The following is a 20,046-nucleotide window of genomic DNA, read 5'->3' as shown; positions in this document are numbered from 1 at the left end:
TTGACTGCATGATGTTAAAACAGGTAGAGCTGGCAGAGTCTAAGGTCCCGTGGAGGACGAGCGTTGTTCTTTAGACAGCTCCTCAGGAACCAGCAGGGTGGTATGGGAAGCCAACTGGACCAGGCGGATCCGGGCCGATCCGAGCCAACACCTTCCAGCACCTCACACGGCCTTCTACACACCTGCAGGGTGGAGTTGGCAACATCGCCAGCTGGCAGTCAAATGCCAACACACTTCTAGTGACTCTCACACACGCATGCACATGTGCGCACACACGCGCGCACACACACACACACACACACACACACACACACACACAGCATTTAAAAGACTTTGATATATGCTTGTGGCACCTGTCCTATTAGTTTAATGAATCTGTATTTTCTACTAGACAGATACATTAACAAGGAGAAGTAAAGTCCAAGTGTGGGGGTCGGGGGAAACGCCTCCTCTCCTGGCGTGTAGGTCGAATACACAGTGTAGATACTCACAGACGGTCTCGCTCAGCTCATACAGCACACGGACGCGGTCCTGCACACACACACACACTGATAATCACAGTGGCAACTAGACTAAGGCTGTACAGATGTTACGGAACAGCTAATGTCCTGGTGTTGAGTTTTGTTCCCCTACAAACACAAGAACAGACAACACACACATGCAGCTGTCTTAACAAATAGACATTTACATTTATGGCATTTAGCTGACACTTGAGAACAGCGAGAAGTTGAGAACAGACACACGCAGGCAGACTCGAGCCCGGAGTTACCCCTGGCTGAGGGGCTGAGAGAGGGGAGATTAACCCCCATGACTGTGCTGTGGGGGTCCTCTGCTGCACCTGTTAGAACGCGACCTACACTATCTGCACTCAGCACACTTTACACACCCAGCACAGCGCAAACAGCCAGCACCACGACACAGTCAGAGTGTGTGTGTGTGTGTGTGTGTGTGTGTGTGTGTGTGAGAGAGACGGTGTAGAAGTCGGTGTGGAGATGTCATGGCACTTCCCAGCACTCCCTACAAACTCCACCACCATCCCTCCATCTCAGCCCAACACTCCACCTTAACCCTACTGCTTCACCACAACTCTTCTACCCAGAAGGCTGTCCAGCACACTCCCAGCAGTTGCTACGGCAGCAGAGGGGCAGAGCATGGCTGTGATGGGTTGCCAAGATTAAGTGTCTCAATTGGTGATTTTCTAGGAAAAAGTGGCTGGAGATGTTGAGACGCTGTAAGACATCAGCCAACACACACACGTGCACATCAGCCAACTCCTCTGTGGAATTCCCCATCTCCACCCAATACAAGCACCCCACACAAACACACAGGCCAGAGGAGGCTCACTGGGGGCTTGGACTCTGACGTTTGTAAAGCTGCTTTGTGACAACATAAAGCACTTCATCAATAAATTTAGATTTGATTTTGACACACACACACAAACACACACACACGTAATTAATTCCTAGGGTGCAGAGTTGGCAGCAGCTGTATCCGACTGGATGGATGATCCACGACACGAGAGAGACAGTGTGTGAGGGACAGAGACAGAATGAACAACAGAATAGAGAGAGAAAAAACCCACGGCTGCTGCTACATTAACTGACCATGTAGCGCATCAGTGCCGTTACCAGAGACTCATTTACAAAGATCCAATAATTGATCCTATCGTCCAAACTGGGGAGGGGAGGGGTGAGACAGGTCCAGAAACATCTACCCCACTTCCAATAGAAGAGTAAGATCAGGTGGGAAGTTCTGTAACAGGTGAACAAATGAATACACGCACGCACACACACACACACAAATACGACCGACCGCCCGCACGCACATGCGCACACACCCCGAGCAGGTTTGCAGCAGGTGAGTATTTCAGGGTGGAGTCGGCTGTATTCTCACTTTTCTCTGGAACTGAAAGGAAGTGACATGGTGTGACATCTCATATTCCCCTCTCCCATTCTCTCACTCTCCTTCCATCTCACCCTGCGTTGGCCATTCTCCCAGTGCTCACTCCTTCCACCTCTTCATTCTCTCCACCTGTGCTGCTGTAATCAAATGCCTACGTCTCTATTAGCTGAACTCAAAAGAAACGTCTGTGTGTCTGTCTACTGAGCTGAAGTTGGGTCAAACCAGTCCAAACCTCTACATAAATCTCATGCACTGTTAAAATGAGACAACAGATTAAAACTACAACTCTAGACTGCGTGGTGGGGTTGGACGCTCGCTGGTGAAGTGGACCAGATAGCAGTTTTAACGTGCAGCAATCAAACTGACGCAGTCTAGTCTGACATGTGCTCGGAGTGGGGAATCCCCATGGCCGAGCTACCAGACTCCACTCAGACACATTAAGGAGAGCGCTTCATGTTCAACACCCGAAGCCATCTCCAGACCCCGCGCGCACACACACGAATCTCTGACATACAGAGAGAGAGAGAGACGCTGAGCAAGGACCTGGTGTGTGTGTGTGTGTGAGTGAGTGAGAGAGATCACACACACACACACACACACACACACACACTCTTCGAGCTGCATTGGCGGCTACATGAAAGAACCTTACTGACCTCAGTTCATAGCACTGTTCCTCTCAATGTATGCAAATGGACCCCCCATGGCGCAGGGCAGCAGTACAGTGGGGAGGGCCTTGGGGCGGGAGGTCTGCTCACCCCCCCCCCCCCGTGCCGAGAACCTGCAGGCACTGCACAGCAGAATTTTTTTTTTTTTTTTTTTTTTTTTAAATCAAAAAGGCCTGAACGGGTAGGGTGTGTCTGGACATACTCAGCTTGGTATATTTATGTATTACACAGGACTAATCTGCCCCACACATGAGAAACACAAAATAGGCCCACTAACATTCACACACAGTGTCTCAACAGGCCAACTCTGGACCAGAATATTGCACTTAAATACCTCAAACGAAGCACCTGAGAGACAGACACACACACAGACACCAACACAAAAAAAAAAAAAAAAAAAACACCTTAAGATTGGCTGAACCTCCAGCTGGGTCATTTAGTCACAGTTTATTCCCAGGGCTTGCTGGTACTGGACACCCATGAGTCTAAGGTCCCGCCTGGGCGCAGCGTGGCGGGACACCGCTGGCTGGAAAAGCCATCGTAGCAGGACCTGCTCCCATACAGACACAGAGGGGAGACCCAGTGCAAAAGAACAGGTCATATTACTAAAGAAGTGAGAACACAGCACCCTCCAACCCAACATGCTCACACACCCCCGCGTGCACATGCACGCACACACATCCTGTTTGGAGACACAAACGTTGCCAGTAATGCTGTGTAACCAACAATAATTAGTCGTAAGGCGGTGAACTTTGACCAGATATGAACTTTGATCAGATATGATGAGCACGTCCCAGGTAATGTGCACACAATATGGGTTGCCAGGCAAATATAAATGCTTAGCACAGGACAGGACAGGACTTGGGTGCACAGTGCAGGAGAAGTACCAGACTGGGCCAGACAGCAACATAGCCTGGATCATAAGCTCCAGGATCAGAGTGGATCTGACCCTGACGATCCAGCTACACTCACACAGCCAGGACCCGGCAGGACCGAGCTCTCATCGGAATTTCTCAGACACAGCAGAGGAGGACGTGAAGCTCAGGCACATTCAAACATAACCGTGATCGCACCAGTCATCGCCTAAACAGCGTCAGACTCTAAACATGCGCAACTCCACAGAAGGGAATCCTCCATGAAGGAAAACAGATCAGGCATCCCGCTACAGCACACAGGTGCTAACAGTGGGCGGTCTGAGGCACTGTTTCGCTGTCTTATGTATACCTGCATTACATTATGACAAATATTTTCTGATTACAATATGTAAAATAGAGTACTATAACCCTTTAGTTATCTCGAGTTTAAACGCTCTGTGTGCCTTTCTGTTGGTTTCGTCGGGTGGCCCAGCGTGTAGCTTTCACACACACACGCCGAAGTGCTACCGCTGGGGCCGGACTAGAAAACCATCAGTGGATCAGCCTTCAAGTCTTGAACAGGTCAAGGCAGGTCCCCCCCCCCCGCTCCCACTTCCCATTATGGCTCCCAGCTGGCTGCATAGCCCAGCATAGCAGGAATGGAGGCTAATGCTACAGCTAGGGGCCTGCTCACTACTGCCAGGGGCCTGCTCACTACTGCCCAACACTTTGCTTGCTTCATGTATGCCCACACAACCCCAAGCACAAAGAAGGAGCTCAACTGCCTCTGCTGGGAGCTGTGGGAACAGAAACCAAAAAAACCGCTCAGCTCAGGAAGTGGAGCTGGAACCCCCAAAACCTCCACAGTCACACAGACATTAAACAAAAAAACCTACACGTAGCACATTTAAAGGCAAAAATGTGCAAAAACAACAACACAAACAACTCAAACTTTCTCTCACACACACTTTCTATATTTTCATTTCTCAAAAACGTGGAATGTCTGAAGCACAGACACCAGTTTAATTAGACATATACAAGACACAGAGAAAACCACAGAAGCGGGCGCCCTCGTGCTTAAACGAGCGGCGGCGTCCTCGAGGAGCACCATCTCGCCACACTGGTCACGCGTAGCGCGAGGACACCGGAGCTCTGCTCGGTCTGCACGTTCAGGATGTTCTGGACTGCACTTTACATTAGTGTCCGCGAGTCGCTTTACTGGGTGCTTGATAAGCAGTTCACGGGCTGGGATATTTCCTGCAGAGTTGCGGAAAACGAGGAAAAAAAGACAGAAAGCTTCACATTTTAAAAATTGTGAAAAAACAGCGTCGTTAGACACGACTGGAGCCTTTTAACTAAATCAGGCGTGTTTCGTCTCAGCCGTGATCGACAGCTCGGCGTGTGAACGGTAGTTCGGATCACGATAGAGGTGCGAGGCTCCTGCGACAACAGAACCGTGAGGTTAAAACACGGGAACGCGGACATCCCACGGGCTTCCGTGACCGGAATGCGACAACATCAGACTGCAACTGCACCAAAGCGCAACGTTTGCGTGTTTGCCCTCATTCCACAAAACCTTTACAACAAACCTGACCAGGCGTTGAACAGATCGGAGAACTGCTCGACTAGCACGCAGAGATGGGGAAGTCCTTAGAAAAAAGCTGATTTAATGGAGCCCAAGTCTCACAAAGTCCGGATCATTGTTCTCGAAGAAGGCGAGTTTTCCTGTTTAGAAACTCATATATTCCCAGAAAAGCAAGACCCCGTGCTTCCCTTTACGCGGTGGAGACGGATCTGGGTCAGTCCTGCGCCACGACGCTTAAACCAGGGTTACGCTGTAGCAAGACTGCTGACGTAGGACACCTACACCAGACTAATGAATGTAGGAATAAGACTAGGAGTGTGTGTGTGTGTGTGTGTGTGTGTGTATGTGTGTAGACTAGCTACATCTCCTCCGGCCTGGCGTCACGACCTAAAGGAGTCAAGTACTGTTCGATAAAGGGAGACCCAAACACGCGCAGACGCCGTCGGTACAGCGGGGCTGCTAAACACCGCAGACTGGCTGCTTGGTCTGTGCAGGACGGGAAACTTGCCGCAGTTTGGATTTCTCCGAAAACGAGGAGACAGAAACGGCGTGTTCAAAAAAAAAGTTCCACAAAACCCATTACTCTGCACTCACCTTAACATGCGCCTGAACGTTGATAGTCCCGGTAAAACTGCCGAAACGGTTTCGGGGGAAAAGTTGTCGCCGGTGCTGTAGCTGCCCGATCGAGCGCGCTGAACGGCTCGGTCTCGTCCCACGTTCCCCGCCAGGGATCAGAACAGATCGGCGGGCTCGTTCCTTCCCTCTCTCGAGCTCCCTGCGCCGCGAGATCAAACTATCGCATTCCTTCGAGGTCCGAACAATGGAAAAGGTGGGCTTAGCCTCGCGCAGAAAGACCCACCCCTAACGCGAGGACGCCCTTCCCGGCCAAAACGGGCCCGCCTTCGCCACTGGGGGCGGGCAAACCGGGAAACACTGACGGCCAACTCAGAGTAAAGGCGCTGAAGAATTTATGTTCAGTGTAAACTGCAACACGGTGCCGAATAAACAGTGCAGCCTTTATTTAGTAGTATTTTACACATACTCTCGAGAGACCTGTTATACATATTTTATTTCAATTAATACGCGTGAGCCTATTAAAACAAGAGGATCCATTGCAAAGTATATTTTTACCAAAAGGCAAAAGCATAAAGTGAATAAAATTAGCATAATCTTCCGTAAGAATCAAAATGTTAAAGGTTTGGGGAACGTCCTATGTTAAAGTGACCTACATGCTGGATTGTCATTGCGACATTAACGTGAGCTTTTCCGCGTGCAGAAATGCTCAGTGCGACGCTGACTGCGGCAGCGCTATTAGCGCGAGGGAGAGGCTCTGACGTGGGGCCTGCGTGCGCTTACATGCGCAGCACGTTCGTATCGGTCACAAAACGCACACGGCCGAAGACAGGACCGCGAGCGCAGAAGCGCGTGGCTGTGCCGGACAGGGAAAGCTCCCTGCGCGGGCTCTCCCGCGCGTGCCTCTCCTCCTGCTCTCCGTCGTGCGCGCCTGAGCGGCCAGCGGCCGCGGGTGCGCGCGGTGCGCTGCTGCCGTGCAGGTGCGCTGCAGCGCCTCTAGGGGGCGCCTCTCGATGCAGCGCTCCGCTGGTAGTGACTTTGCCATGGCCGTGACCGCGGGCTACTGCGTACAGTCCTTCTCAGCCTCTTAATTTCGCAGCGACACCTTTCAGGACTGGAATCCACAATTCTTTGCCGTTAGGAAAGGAGGAAGGTCTCCAGTGTTTAGCTCGACCTATAGCTGGACCAGTGGCTAACACTGGGATGCCGAGCTACAGAACACATATCTGATATGTTTTGGGTTTTTTAAGTTGAGAGTTTGTGAACCATTGCCTGATAACACAGTCTATAACTATGTTTAAAGCAATGATGAACACTGGTACGATTACAGCGGTTGTAAGTATTAACCATTAACTTGTAAGTATTTTGTGTTTGGCTCTTTAATGCAGAGGTGTGAGGTGAAAGGTAATCGTGTTTTTTTTCTGAGTCAGCCTATTCTTAGAATAGATCCTCATGTGATAAAAAGGGATGTATTCAGCAGCAAGTCCACATCACTGCAGGCCCGAACAGGCCCTGCAGCAGAGGGGGATTAACAGAACAAGCCCCTACCGCACTGCCGAGGAGGTCTGGGAAGCTTCTGTAGCAGCCAGGACCCACTCTCTTACATGTAAACACACGGAGACGCTCACAAACGTACCTGCTCTCAGGAACAAGCCTGTCAGCTCAACAGCACACCCATACTCCCACACACATCTAAACAAACTGTTCCAGTATCTACATCTGATACCTGATGCTATCTGTTGCCAGACAGCCTTGTTTTTCGAAAAAAGATAATTTCTCTGGGTTAGGCTTGTTTTTGTCTACTGATCCTCGACATGTTGTTTTTTTAGGCTTTTAGGCTGTATTTCAACCACAGGCAATAAAAAGGCAGCATTTTAATTCATCAAGTTCCTAATTCCCAGTGGACTTGTGGGGTTTTCTCAAATCTAAGGACAGGATGTATGGCTGCAGGTTTGTGTGGCTCTCTGTGCTCAGGCAGAGATCAGTATGTGATTCCGGTTTCCTGCTCAGAATTCAACCACCACAAACTTGATTATTCCTGAGACATGTGAGGAATGTTAGCTGTGGGCGGCTACAGATGAGGAATGATGTTCTTATGGGAAATAATTAAAGACAGAAGAGCTAGAGTCTCTCTCTCTCTCTCTCTCTCTCTCTCTCTCTCTCTCTCTCTCTCTCACTCCCTCTCTCTCTCACACACACACGAGCAGAAGAGGGCTTGCTGGGTCATGCTCAGGTACTAGAGTCACCACAGGACACACTGCTTCAGCATTACTGACAGATGAACAAAGAATTCCCTCTTTCACTCATTTCTCTTTCTCTTTCAGAAAGATCCGTCATACGCAGACGTAGCAGATCTGTGGTAACTGCAGAACTTAAGAGCTTTGTATATACACACTGTCATACTAAGAAACATGTGAGTCTCTCTGGATTAGAGCGCCTGCAAAATGCTGCAAATGTATTCGTTGCTTTTCAGAATGAGATTCTCTCTCAGCGACTTCGGTACTCTAAACATATTTTATCCATAGTGCTTTAAAATAGTTTTATAATGTGTTTTGTCAAATGCCTGGTTTTGGTGTTACATTTGGGGCCAAATAATTACTTACTAAAATATATATAATTCCAGGGCACAATTTTTGCATAATATGTTAGTTTAAAATCATTACATTTTTGCGGTTTAATGATGGATTATTCCTTTAATGTAGCCTTATTGATTCTTCCTTTAGACGTCTCACTTATTACAGGGAGTAGTACACATCTGACATCGTCTTTCCAATCGGTGCCGTCAGCAAACGGAGCTCTTTGATCCGCTACAGTCTTCCCTCCATTGGAAGCATTGGGTGATGAATCAGTCAGTTAGATAGCTCAGCCATGCTGAAATCATGCTCCTTAACACTGTAGTGAACAAACTCTCGGCCATAGCTAGCGGCAGTCTGCCTCATCAGCGCCGCTGAAACTTCACAAGTGACTACATGTTTGGGTTTTGTTTTATTTTTTTAACAGGCACGTTCTCTCTCGATGACACCACTGCTGATAGTGATGTAAAATCACAGCTAGCCATGTTTTTGTTCAGTACACTCCACGATTTTGTTTTCAGATTTTTTTTTATGCTGTACTTCACAGTATCACACTGTTCATCTCCTTCCAAAAATAGGATTATTACATACTACTAGTCGGTTTCAGATCTGGAAGTCAAGGGAGCTAAATCCCAGAGGGCCAAGTATCTGGCCTCGGTGTTTACTGGAAATAAATACAACCAAGTACTACAGATTTACTTTAAGAAGGCAGCAGATTTTTTAAAAATATATATAAAACTGACAATAGCCATAGTTCTTTGCACACACTGCTTAGTAACATTCATGGAAAACAACTTGGGGGCCCATATTTATTTAGGAAAATATTTTGCACTAGCTGCTTATGTGTCCTTATTATTATACCACTATTTTAAATAAGATTCATATACTGTATATAACTGTATTCCAGATTTTCTGTGGGTGCTTTGCCCCTAAATACTAAAGTATCAATGTATTGAATGAACATAACATGACAGACATTACCCAGATGCTTGCAGATAAGAATAAATCTGTTTGGTTTATTATGAGGGATAATGCAGTGCTGGGGTTGGCAACTACGTGGGGGTCAATAACCTGCATTCACATAACAAAGACATACGGGGCAGAGAAAGGCAGAAATGAGATAACAAAACAAGTCCAGATACCAGGAGACACCAAGCAAGTGAGCGAACCAGGGCAGAAGCAAAACCGAGAATCAGGTAACAAAACACATGCACAGTGCACACATGCAAGACATAGGAACAAGCTACAAAACTGAGTAAGACTGGGAACAGGTCATCACAATCAATAATCAGGTGATGTAGAACAAAAGAGAGAGCTGTGATTGGTGGGCTGCTGGCAGGTGGATGATGGGAGATGTTGTCCGAGACAGTAGAACCGCCAGCAGCAGGCCTGGTTATTAGTGGTAAATTGTTTGGGGGAAGCGTTTCCTTTACTGTGTCTGGGATGACTGAAGGTTTCTAGAGTCTAAGGAGTCACTGGATTAAGACCCCCGACTGACCCCCATTACACAACTCCAACTCACACTTAACTCTGACCCACAGAGATAAACTGTGTGTGTGTGTGTGTGTGTGTGTGTGTGAGTGTGTGTGTTTGAGGGAGAGAGAAGAAGAGATGTGTTCTCCAGGCTAGGTTTCAGCTCTGTGAGGAATGTAGCTTCATCTCTGTGCTGTGCCATAAGCCTGTTGGATTCTTGCCAACATTCCCCAGAATGCACCTGGGTGAAATCACCTCATGATTCTATCCACAACTCCTGCAGACAGAGAAAGGCTTCAGGCCCACTAGTACTTTTATTTAACATGTCCAGTAAAAAGATTTTAAAAAGAGAACGAAAAAACATTAATGCATTATTATCACTGTGTTCATTAAATACAGGACCACATGAAATGATTATAAAACTCTTTATCAAAAAATCTGGAGCGCATACAGAGTCCTGGGCTAAGTCTTATTGGAAGCCCAATTCACAGTTTCAAAAAAATAAAGTGTTTGCAGTCCAGTATCCAACCAGTGACAACCACGGATACAGGGCCCCAGTGGCAGGAAACAGCGAATACAACACACACACACAAACACACAGAGAAACACTGAGGAACATGTTTATGTGGAGTACAGTAGTCTTGCCTCAGACCATGCTGCTGTTTCCTGACCAGACTCTGATTTAGTGTGTGAACACTGGAATGACAGGCTAATAAATAACTTAGTAAATACTGCCACCTAGAGAACACTCAGAACTGAACATCCATACAAACACATTAGTAAATACCGCCACCTAGAGAACACTCAGAACTGAACATCCATACAAACTCATTAGTAAATACTGCCACCTAGAGAACACTCAGAACTGAACTTCCATACAAACTCATCCCTAATACCCACGCATAGTTGTGTTGATTTAAAAGCTACACTGCTTCTCATTTTCAGGTCTTATTTTATTACATTTACATTTACATTTACAGCATTTAGCAGATGCTCTTATCCAGAGCGACTTACAAAAGTGCTGTCATTTACTCATAGAATATATCCAAGTACAGTAGAGTAGGTTAGAATTAAACATACCAATGAACTAGAATACTGTAGAATACAGGGATGAATGCTGATACCTAGAAGTGCAAAACACATAAGGTCTATCTTAAACAATGATAAGTGCTATAAACAATAAGTGCTAGAGTTTGTTAAAAAGCATAAATAATGCCCTACAATAAGTACTAAATTAAGTTCAAGTTTGGTTTATTTGTCACATACATAGTCATACACAGTATAACTCGCAGTGAAATGGTTGGGGGTGTAGCAGTGGTCGAGTGTCCCTTCCTCTGGTGGGGAAGGTTACGTGCTGGTAAAGGTTGGGCACTGCACACTTGAGGTTGGCGCTGTTGAAATCCCCAACCACGATAAGTGCAGCATCTTGGTGTTGTGCCTGAAACTGTGTGAGAGCCTCATGAAGTTCACACAGTGCAGTGTTGGCCTGAGGTGGGATGTACACGGTGTTGATGATGACTAAAGTGAACTCCCGGGGAAGGCAGAAAGGACGAAACTTGAGGGCGAGCAGCTCCAGGTTGGGTGAGCAGGAGCGAGCGAGAGTAACAACATTGGCATTGTTGCACCAGCTGTTGTTTACCATCACACACGCTCCACCACCTCTCCACTTCCCCGAATCTGCCGTCCTGTCCATACGGTGAACCGAGAAGAACTCGGCCGGCTGGATGGCGTGGTTTGGTACCGCTGGGTTCAGCCATGACTCAGTGAAGCAGAGCAGATTGCAGTCCCGAATGTCCCTCTGGAACTTTATCCTGGCCCAGAGGTCGTCGAGCTTGTTGTCCAGAGACTGGACGTTGGCTAGCAGGATGCTGGGAAAGGGAGCTTGGTGTGCCCGATCCCTCAGCCTGTTCCTGATGCCGGCTCGCTTCCCTCGAGGCCTTTTCCTCACATCGCGTCCTTTGTTCTCCCTCAGGATCTCCGTCAGCCATCTTGGGTCCGGGGTTAGAGACGGCTTGAGGGGAGTGCCATGTAGATTAAGAGAAATAAGAGCATCTCTGCTGTACGAGATACATGCCGTGGTGTGTAGAGAAGGGCTGCGGAGAAATCAGGGCTAGCGGGAAGAGCAAAAAGAGCGAAGAAGATACCGAAAAGAGCGAACAAAGTGCCAGGTGTGGACGGAGCAGTTGTGACGGCAGCAGACCTCTCTGGCGCAATCTTAATTAGTCAGCCAATAAGGGAGCAGTGTCAGTTGTCCTTTAAATATTCTGCAAATAGATGGTCTTCAGTCTGCGTTTGAAGACTGCAAGGGACTCTGCTGTCTAGACAGCAAGCAGGCGTTCCTTCCACCATCCACCACAGAAAATAGTCTCCATGCTTGTCGTCCATGAGACCTGAAGTAAGGTATTTCAAGGTATTTTCTATAATAAATGAAATAAATGGTCTTCTATAACATAGTCATGTTCTGATGACTTGAACTACATTTACCATCAGAACCTCAGTGTTGTCAGATATTAGCGTTACCATAATCCAGGATTCAGTCTCTGGTGCCACAATGCTTGGATTGTGTGTGTGTGTGTGTGTGTGTGTGTGTGTGTGAGAGAGAGAGAAAGAGAAAGAGAAAGAGAAAAAGAAAGAAAGAAAGAAAGAAAGAAAGAAAGAAAAAGAAATGTCTGTTATTCATATTGTATAGTGTTTTGCTATGTAGATATTAAAACTATTTTATTTCTGAATGAAGTTGCTTGGTCTAACCACTCTCAGAAAACACTAGTTTTACTGTAAAGTTAAACATTAAACAAACAAACCTAGTTAAACAAAACTAGGTCTCAAACACTCAATCGAGGTCTCAAACACTCATCCTAGCTTCAGATCATGAAGTACCCTATCAATTAGGATAGGGATATTCAAAACTTGTTTATTGGTTGTATTTTAAACAGCACTGTCACGTATGTTTTATTTGTGTGTTTATTGTGTGTATTTTGTGTGTTTAGGTTTATAGCCCTACAAATTTTAGATAGGCTGGTAACAGTACATTTAAACTAAAAAAGTCTCGTCCAAGAAAATCGATGCAGAGATATCACGAGAATTCAGGCAACACACCCTTATTTATGGTGGAGGCCAGCATTATGCACGACACTTCCCTGGTTTAGAAGTGCATGTGTATAATCCTTCACACAACAAGTAAGGTAAGGAGATCCTTTCTTTAGAAAACCGCTAACTCATGAAAACACATGTAGGGCGTTTTCACAGCTTCTAAAAACAATCCTAAATCTTTTTTTTTTCAACTTCTGCTCATAGTTCCGTTTGTGAAATGTTTGTTGCTTTAATAAAAGTATGAGTAGCGCTAATCTAATAAATAATGCATGAATGTTCTCTTCTCCCTCTGCCTCATTTGGCTTATTGGAGGCAGAGCAGATGTGGGAGAAGGCAGCGAGTGGCTCAATATTAGCCCTAATTCTTCACCATAGACATCCAATTCTCTAATGTTCCTCCACTGTGGTAGCCCACTGTGGTAGTCTGAGTACCTGTAATTAATGAGTGCTTCTGCCTGCTCTCTTTCTGCTGTCTCCAGTGCATGGGACCCATTCCTCAGGCTCACGTTGGACAGACGTTATAATAACCTGTCTTAACCCGTCTTCCTTGACTTGATCTACAGTCTGTCTGGGGTGTTCATAAGGTCCTCAAAGTCCATCCATGCTGGTGGTGTTCCCTTGTCTGTAATGTGGCCTAGTGTTCATGCTGGACACCACACGAGCCTCAGGTAGGAGTCGTTGAAGAAGCACTCTGTCGTCACAAACGGAAGGGGTGTGGCACCTGATAACGCCACAGTGTGAAGATACACCACCACTCCATATGCACTCTCTGATGTGTTGCTGAAGTCCTGGGGCTCTCTGGTCACTCCTGACTGGTCAACACTGGGCTGCACAAAAGGTCCATGGGGGGGCATGGGCCATCTCACCCGCCATGTTCGACCCACAGATGTTGGACCAGGATCTTGGCATGACTAAGGAATGGAAGGTCGTAGCCTAGAGGGTCGTACTGATTGCTGATACCTTATATGTAACTCTCATGGTCGGTGGATCATGGCTTATCATCCGATGTTTGTACGTTCCAGAGCTCCTTCTCCAGACTCAGTCTTCTCATGTGCCAGCCACTGCTCACTCCTGCTCGTGCTGGCTTCCTTAGAGAGGCGGTCCATAACTGCCTCAACTCCGCTAGTAATGGCCTCCTCTGCTGAGGGCAGGCTCTGGAGGCAACTGGCCAAATAGGATCTGTGCTCCACTATTCTCTCTTGCAAGGTATTGCAGGGCATAAATGGCACAATATGGGCTGCACGTCCTTCCAAAAGGCAAGACCCTCCACTGTCCACACACTTGGAACGGGTGCAGTCTTGCTCGTTTTGGAACGGGATGGTGTAAATCCGCCATATCTTCTCTACACCCTGGAACAGCTCTGTGGCATCTACGATATCTGAGATATGCAATCACTGCTGAATCCTTTGAGGTATGAAAATAATGGGACGGCCCTTGTGCCACCAACTTGGTAGGCCCTTGAAGTGTCCATCCTAGTCTGGCGTGGACAGCTGTAGGTCCGCCTGGTGGACCCAGCTTCCCTGGTCTTGTAATTTGGACGCTGGATAGGAATGATCTACTAGGACTAACTTAGAAGCTGTGAAGTCTTGCGATACCTGATAGCATCTCTGTGGCTGTGTGAAGAAGGAGAACTGGAATGATACTGAAGGCCCATGGAGCATTTGAGTCTCATGACATGGGTCTCAAGGCAAGGCTCTCAGCATTTCCCTTTAGTCCAAGTCTTTTCGTGGTCTCTGGTAGAGGCAAAGTGCCCCCTGTTCCATCATCTAGAATGGCAAACATATTTAAAGTACACCAGGTCCTTGTAATGGAGCAACCTGTGTACCAACTTAAGCAGTGCTCCATTGTTGCTAGCAGGCTTGGTCAAAGACAGCAGCTGTGCACGTAGGCTCACCAAGCTTGGTGTTCACTAAACTCTGCCTTTGGCTGTTCTTTCTGAGGCCGGTCACTGACTTCATGAAGGATTAGGAGGTGTGTCCTCCTGCAGTTTGAGTGAGGTTTCTGGGTTCACAGCAGGGAAGATTACACAAACTATTGCGATGTGAGATGATGAAATAAGATGATACAATCTGATATGATATGGTTCGCTCTGTGGCTGGATTTTTCCTTACAGTGCACGGTCTCACTTTGGTTTGGTCCGAGTGTAAACAGGTACTAAGTCTTGTTGACAAGTTCTCTCTGTGCACTTGTCATTTCAGCCATACGTCCTGCTCTCTGTCTCGGTCAGAAGTGCCTTAACTGGCTGCTTATTCAGAGTTTGTTAAAAGGGAAGCTGCACACTTTTCGGCAGACTGTGATCTGACCTGATAACTTTGGGACCTGCATGCTGTCAGGATGTGAACATCATGGGGGAAAAAAACTGTTTTCACAACTTTGTTCTCAAACATTTCAAAAGAGGTTTAGCTCAGCCCTGAATCTAACTGACCTGATCAACATATTCATGAACATCTGAATATCTGAGCTAGGATATTATACAATAACCATGATCATATGGACAAATCTTCTGTTCAAACAATGGCATTTCAGTTCATTAATGTATCGAGGTGCGCTAGAAAACTTTAAAGTGACCTTGTATTTCCAACCAGAGTTGTAGTTTCAAAGGGGAAACTCACTTGAATTGCATCACTTGGACATATTCAGAAAATGCTGGGTGTAAGCACGTCAGCGCCCTAAGTGTCCAGTTTCAACGCCCACAAAGATCACATGAACGAACATTAGGCAAGATCCCCCAACAAAGAAGAACCCAAACAGAGGGGCTTCAGGGCTGTGTTTACTTTAGAAATCGATAAAGTGGCAGTGGGACGAGCAAAGACCATCGCTGAGAAGTCAAAGGTTGCTCCGTGAAAACTCGTCCCTTAGTCTTTAGCAGTTTGAAGACAGGAAGTGGCGTTGCTAGCAGGATTGCGAGGTCAGTCTTTGTGCAACGTGTGCACTGAGATACTGCTGCTTTACTTACTCAGTTTCCACTTGTCTCCAAACACTATCACTGTTCGCAACAGCGGAATATTTCCGCAGGCTACCGTAACCAGACGCGCAGCCACCACTTTCATTTTGATTAAAACGGATAGACGATTCCGGTTATCCAACCCCCCCAACTTGATTTAACCCCACGGACAAGCATTTTCTTTTAGGAACCAATTTCCCCTATTTCAAAATTCCAGGATGTGTGCTTCCTTTAAAAGGAGAAGAATTAACTGTGTGTGACTTGACGCGAACTGAGAGAGTGCAAAACTATTAGGAAAGAGGAGACAACCCCCCCCCCCCAAACAACTAGTCTGTCTGGTTCACCGAGGTTGCACGCAATACAAGTGGCCGGCAGACTAAAAGGTTTGTTTTAAAATTTGTTGACTGCACCGTAATGTTTAAATATTAAGTGATATTAAGTGATAAATTGTTCTTTGTGTATTTTAATATAGCATAATATGATATATAAAATCTATGTAAAAAATATACAGTACATGAAATGTTATGGACCTACAGACCATAGCATTTTTATAGCATGTATAGCATTTTATATAAATCTTTTAATAAGTTCGTCTGTTTTATTTAATTTATTTATGATTTGAAATAGGCTTTGGCTTAAAAACTCCAGGTAATTGTATGACTAAAATAATATGGAACAAATAAAAGAAGACAAGAAATAAAATAACACACAAAGGGATGATGCGTCACGATTATCCTCATCCGTCTTGAGTCATTGGAAATTAGGATCCCAGTGGCACGTGCGTGAGTTCCTTACCCTATCGAACCTCCAGTGACGTGCACAGACGCTCGCCGGCGGAACGTAGGCGCGTGCATTTAAGTACCGGAGGTTACAGGCTTGCGCATTTGTGGGGATTCAGACAGAGCAGAGGATAGCGTTGCATATCAAAATCTCCACAGCTCACAGTATCAGTATACAGTGACAACCTGTGCAGTGACTAAGGAAGATAACTGAGTCTTTCAGTAACGCCAGGTGAGTTTTAAGTAATTATCATCATTATTATCATTGTTAGTGGAGGTGGTAGTTGTATATTAATATTATATTAATATATTATTATTAATCATGCAATAGTGATAATTGTGGTGGTAGTGATCTTAAATGAATCACATCACTAGAACTGGACTACCTACTACGCAAAAAAACTGTTATGTTTACATTTGCTTTTTAGTTCCTAGTGAAAGGGGAGTAAAGTAGATGAAAGAGGTGAATTACAGAGAGGTGAAGGGAGAACTCCTGAAGGGGCATTCCTGAGGCAGTGGGGTCTCACTAGGACTAGTCATCAGTAGGTTGCTGGTTCAAGTCCCACCACTGCCAGGTTTCCACTGTTGGGCCCCTGAGCAAGACCCTTAACCCTCAAGTTCTGTTCATTCAGAACTGTAAGTTGGTACACAAAGGATCATAGTCTGAGTAATATGTGTCTCTGTCTTAGCTGTTTTTACAGTGTCTTCAGTCACTATGGATTTTAACAGTTCCAAGAATATCACGTTCCTGGATTCGGAGTTCCGCTACAAACTGTTCCCAGCCTTTTACAGCGTGGTGTTTGTGCTGGGCCTGCTGGCTAATGCCTACGTCCTCTACGTTTTGTGGCACATTCGTGAGGCCAAGGCCATGAACGAGATACGAATCTACATGACCAACCTGACGGTGGCCGACCTGCTGTTCGTCTGCGTGCTGCCCTTCTGGATCGACTACTACATGCGGAGGGGCAACTGGGTCCACTCTGATGCGCTCTGCCGCCTCTCTGGCTCCTTTTTCTTCATCAACACCTACTGCTCTGTGCTCTTCCTCGCCGTCATCAGTATCAACCGCTACTGGGCCGTGACCCGCCCGCTGGTCGCTGCCTCCTCAGACTGCTGGAAGCGCGGGGCGTGCATCTCGTTCGCCGTCTGGGCCGTCACTCTGGCGGCGGCAGCCTATCAGCTCACTAGCGTGGGCCTCCAGATGGACAAGGAGAAGGAGATCGAGCGATGCATGGAGGGCTACCACACGACGAAGTACAACGAGAAGATGATCGTGGCAGTGACCCACTTCCTCATCGTCGGCCTATTCATCTTGGTCTTCCTCCTGGTGGTGGCGTGCAACGTGCTGATTGCCCGCGCCCTGCTGTCTCAGCCCATCAGCCAGCCGCGCGCCAGCACGGGCCGTCGCCCCCACGGCACCAAGCGACGTGCCCTGCGCATGCTCTGCGCCGTGGTGGGCGTGTTCATCGTGTGCTTCTTGCCGCATCACCTGGTGCAGGTGCCCTGGGTGATAGCCGTGCTGGAACTGGTGGAATGGGACGACAACACACGGCAGGTTCTGAACGATGCTCACCAGGTGACACTGCTCCTCATGGGCCTGAACTGCATCCTGGACCCCATCGTCTACTGCTTTGCCACCAGGAAGTTCCGCAAGTACATCCAGAGTCACCTGAACAGGGTGAGGCAGAGCAAGAACTGTTCCAACTACACCACCACCACGAACATGTCAATGAAGACCAGGAACCAGAACGAGATGATCAGTGTGTTTGAGGAGCCAAAGGAGTAGCATGGGAACAGGCGAGACATGAGAACCCTTGCGAACGAGGAGCTGGTGTGGCTTGTGGCAGACACGTTTAAGACGTGAAGGGAGACAGCATGGAGGAATTTGGAGCTGGGATTCCTTCTGGAGCCAGTCAGTAACTGTGACATTTCATATGTGTGAACTGATAGAGAGAGAGTGAGACAGGTAAAGAAAGAATTACCCAGTTGTATGACAGCACAGTGCTGAGGCAATCCTCCCTGCTTCAGGATATTCTGCATCCAGAGAGCACGAAGGAACACTCTACTAGGAGGTGTTCACGTAGCTGATAAAAAAAACAAAAAAAACAACAAAAAAAAAAAAAAGTTTCCTGAATTACAAAATCTTGGGGTTTTTTTTTTGAAGTCAATGCAAAACCTCCCATCCTCCTAATTCATGATAAACATTTTAACTTCCCCAATTTTTGCTCGGTTTCACAACACGACACTTTTTTTGGTTTGTTTTACCATGTTTTGTGTTTCGCAAAACTTCTGAAATTTGGACAAAGTGAGTTGAACGACTGATGCAGGAGTGTTGATCTGTCACAGAGAGGACATGTGATTCACCTGTATGACACATGTCACACGCTCTCATCCAGAGTTACTTCAATATTTATTGCTATGAGAGTGTATGTGCTCCTGGTAACAGAAGGCATGACCTCAGTATTACCAGCGTAAAGCTCTGTTAGTGCTACCCGCTCTACCAGTGCAGACTTGCTTTCCTCAGATTCCTTCCTGCTCCCACGTATCCGGTTTTGGCTGACCTTCCAGGTGAACCCCAAGCGGGTCTGAACACCGGCAGGGGCAAAAGGTCAGGACACCCTGCACTGCTTAAAGCCCCCAGGCTCCAGTAAAGGTCCATGTGCCAAAACATGTTGATTTCAAGAACTTTTCAGAGCTCACCAGGTGAGCAGGTCTTGCTGTATGGATCAATGTGTGACAGGAAGCACAACCCACACATGACTCATGCTCACGCCTGCCCCTGTAAGCTTCTGTCCTGATTTATGTCCTGTAGTTCCCATGAGCAGTAAACACAGTGTTAATCTCTAGTGTTATGATGAAATAACATATATTGTTCCCCATAGTTCTACATGAAGTGTGTAATTTTGCTATAAATGGTAATATATGGTATGTAACTGCATACTGTGTGGTATTACTGTCTGGTATTACGGTGTGGTATTACTGTATGTATTACTTATGTTTTTTAACATAAACGATTGATTTTTAATGTGAATAGTTTGTGAAAATCCAAAGCAAAATTATATTACATTTTAAAAATTATGCTTGAATTACTTTTACTTATTAGAATTTTTGGTTGTTGTCAATTCATTAGTGATATTTTGATGTAGTTTACTGTAAAACAAAACAACAACAATAAAACAGTAAAATTTATTTGTAAAGCACCTTTAAAAGGTTTACAAAATGATAAAAGAAAATCTAAAATAAGCACAAATAAAATGGAATGAGAAAGAAAATAAAATGCCACAATAAAAATTAGTACAAATTAAAAGCAGACGACCTTTCGACACGAGAGGCTGAGGAGAAGCATGTGGCTAAAGTTGAAGAGACAACAACATGGAGCCAGTTAAAGAACAATAAAAGCACATTGAATATAACTCTGAAAGATGTGGGTAGCTGGTGGAGAGGTTTTAAATGTGATAGTACAAATAACACTTAGCAGCAATGTTTTGAAATTATTGCAGATTATTAATGGAACTACTGGGTGTGCCAGATAAGAAACTGTTGCAATAATCTAGGCTAGATTTTTAAAAAGAGGAGTTTCTCATTGTTAGCAATAGAGGGACTGTTCAG

At 46.2% G+C, this 20,046-nt stretch overlaps 2 protein-coding genes across 5 annotated transcripts in view; one reads left to right on the top strand and one right to left on the bottom strand.

The window, feature by feature from the left end:
• The window catches only part of luzp1 (leucine zipper protein 1), a 36,075-nt gene extending 30,187 nt beyond the window's left edge, over positions 1-5,888 (bottom strand). Inside the window, exons 1-2 of one of the 3 annotated variants that reach the window (XM_035532969.2) lie at positions 5,601-5,888; positions 492-531 (exon numbers count right to left, since the gene is read on the bottom strand). The gene's annotated coding sequence lies outside the window, so the exon portion shown is untranslated. Of the gene's footprint in view, positions 1-491; positions 532-5,010; positions 5,378-5,600 lie in introns of those variants that run through there. The other 2 variants (XM_035532968.2, XM_035532970.2) reach the window with 2 other exon arrangements.
• A 9,531-nt stretch (positions 5,889-15,419) lies between these two features.
• On the top strand, positions 15,420-19,515 carry ptafr (platelet-activating factor receptor). 2 transcript variants are annotated; one of them, XM_027032976.3, is made up of 4 exons: positions 15,422-15,622; positions 15,876-16,041; positions 16,286-16,669; positions 17,127-19,515. In XM_027032976.3, exon 4 carries the CDS (start codon positions 17,153-17,155, stop codon positions 18,221-18,223), a length of 1,071 nt encoding a protein of 356 aa, XP_026888777.2. In that variant the 5' UTR covers positions 15,422-15,622; positions 15,876-16,041; positions 16,286-16,669; positions 17,127-17,152; the 3' UTR covers positions 18,224-19,515. The 2 variants fall into 2 exon arrangements, with proteins under 2 accessions (XP_026888778.2, XP_026888777.2); XM_027032977.3 differs by lacking the exon at positions 16,286-16,669 and having other exon boundaries at positions 15,420-16,041.
• The last annotated feature ends 531 nt before the right edge of the window (positions 19,516-20,046 follow it).

This window comes from Electrophorus electricus, chromosome 10 (assembly GCF_041902795.1).
Source record: "Electrophorus electricus isolate QZ-2024a chromosome 10, ASM4190279v1, whole genome shotgun sequence".
Classification (NCBI taxonomy): Eukaryota; Metazoa; Chordata; class Actinopteri; order Gymnotiformes; family Gymnotidae; genus Electrophorus; species Electrophorus electricus.
The sequence above is the reverse complement of the archived record's forward strand: the minus strand, read 5'-3'. Positions and strand labels throughout refer to the sequence as shown.

Bases quoted from the DNA above. Each gene is read 5' to 3' on its own strand.
- ptafr (XM_027032977.3), top strand. From the start codon at position 17,153: ATGGATTTTAACAGTTCCAAGAATATCACGTTCCTGGATTCGGAGTTC.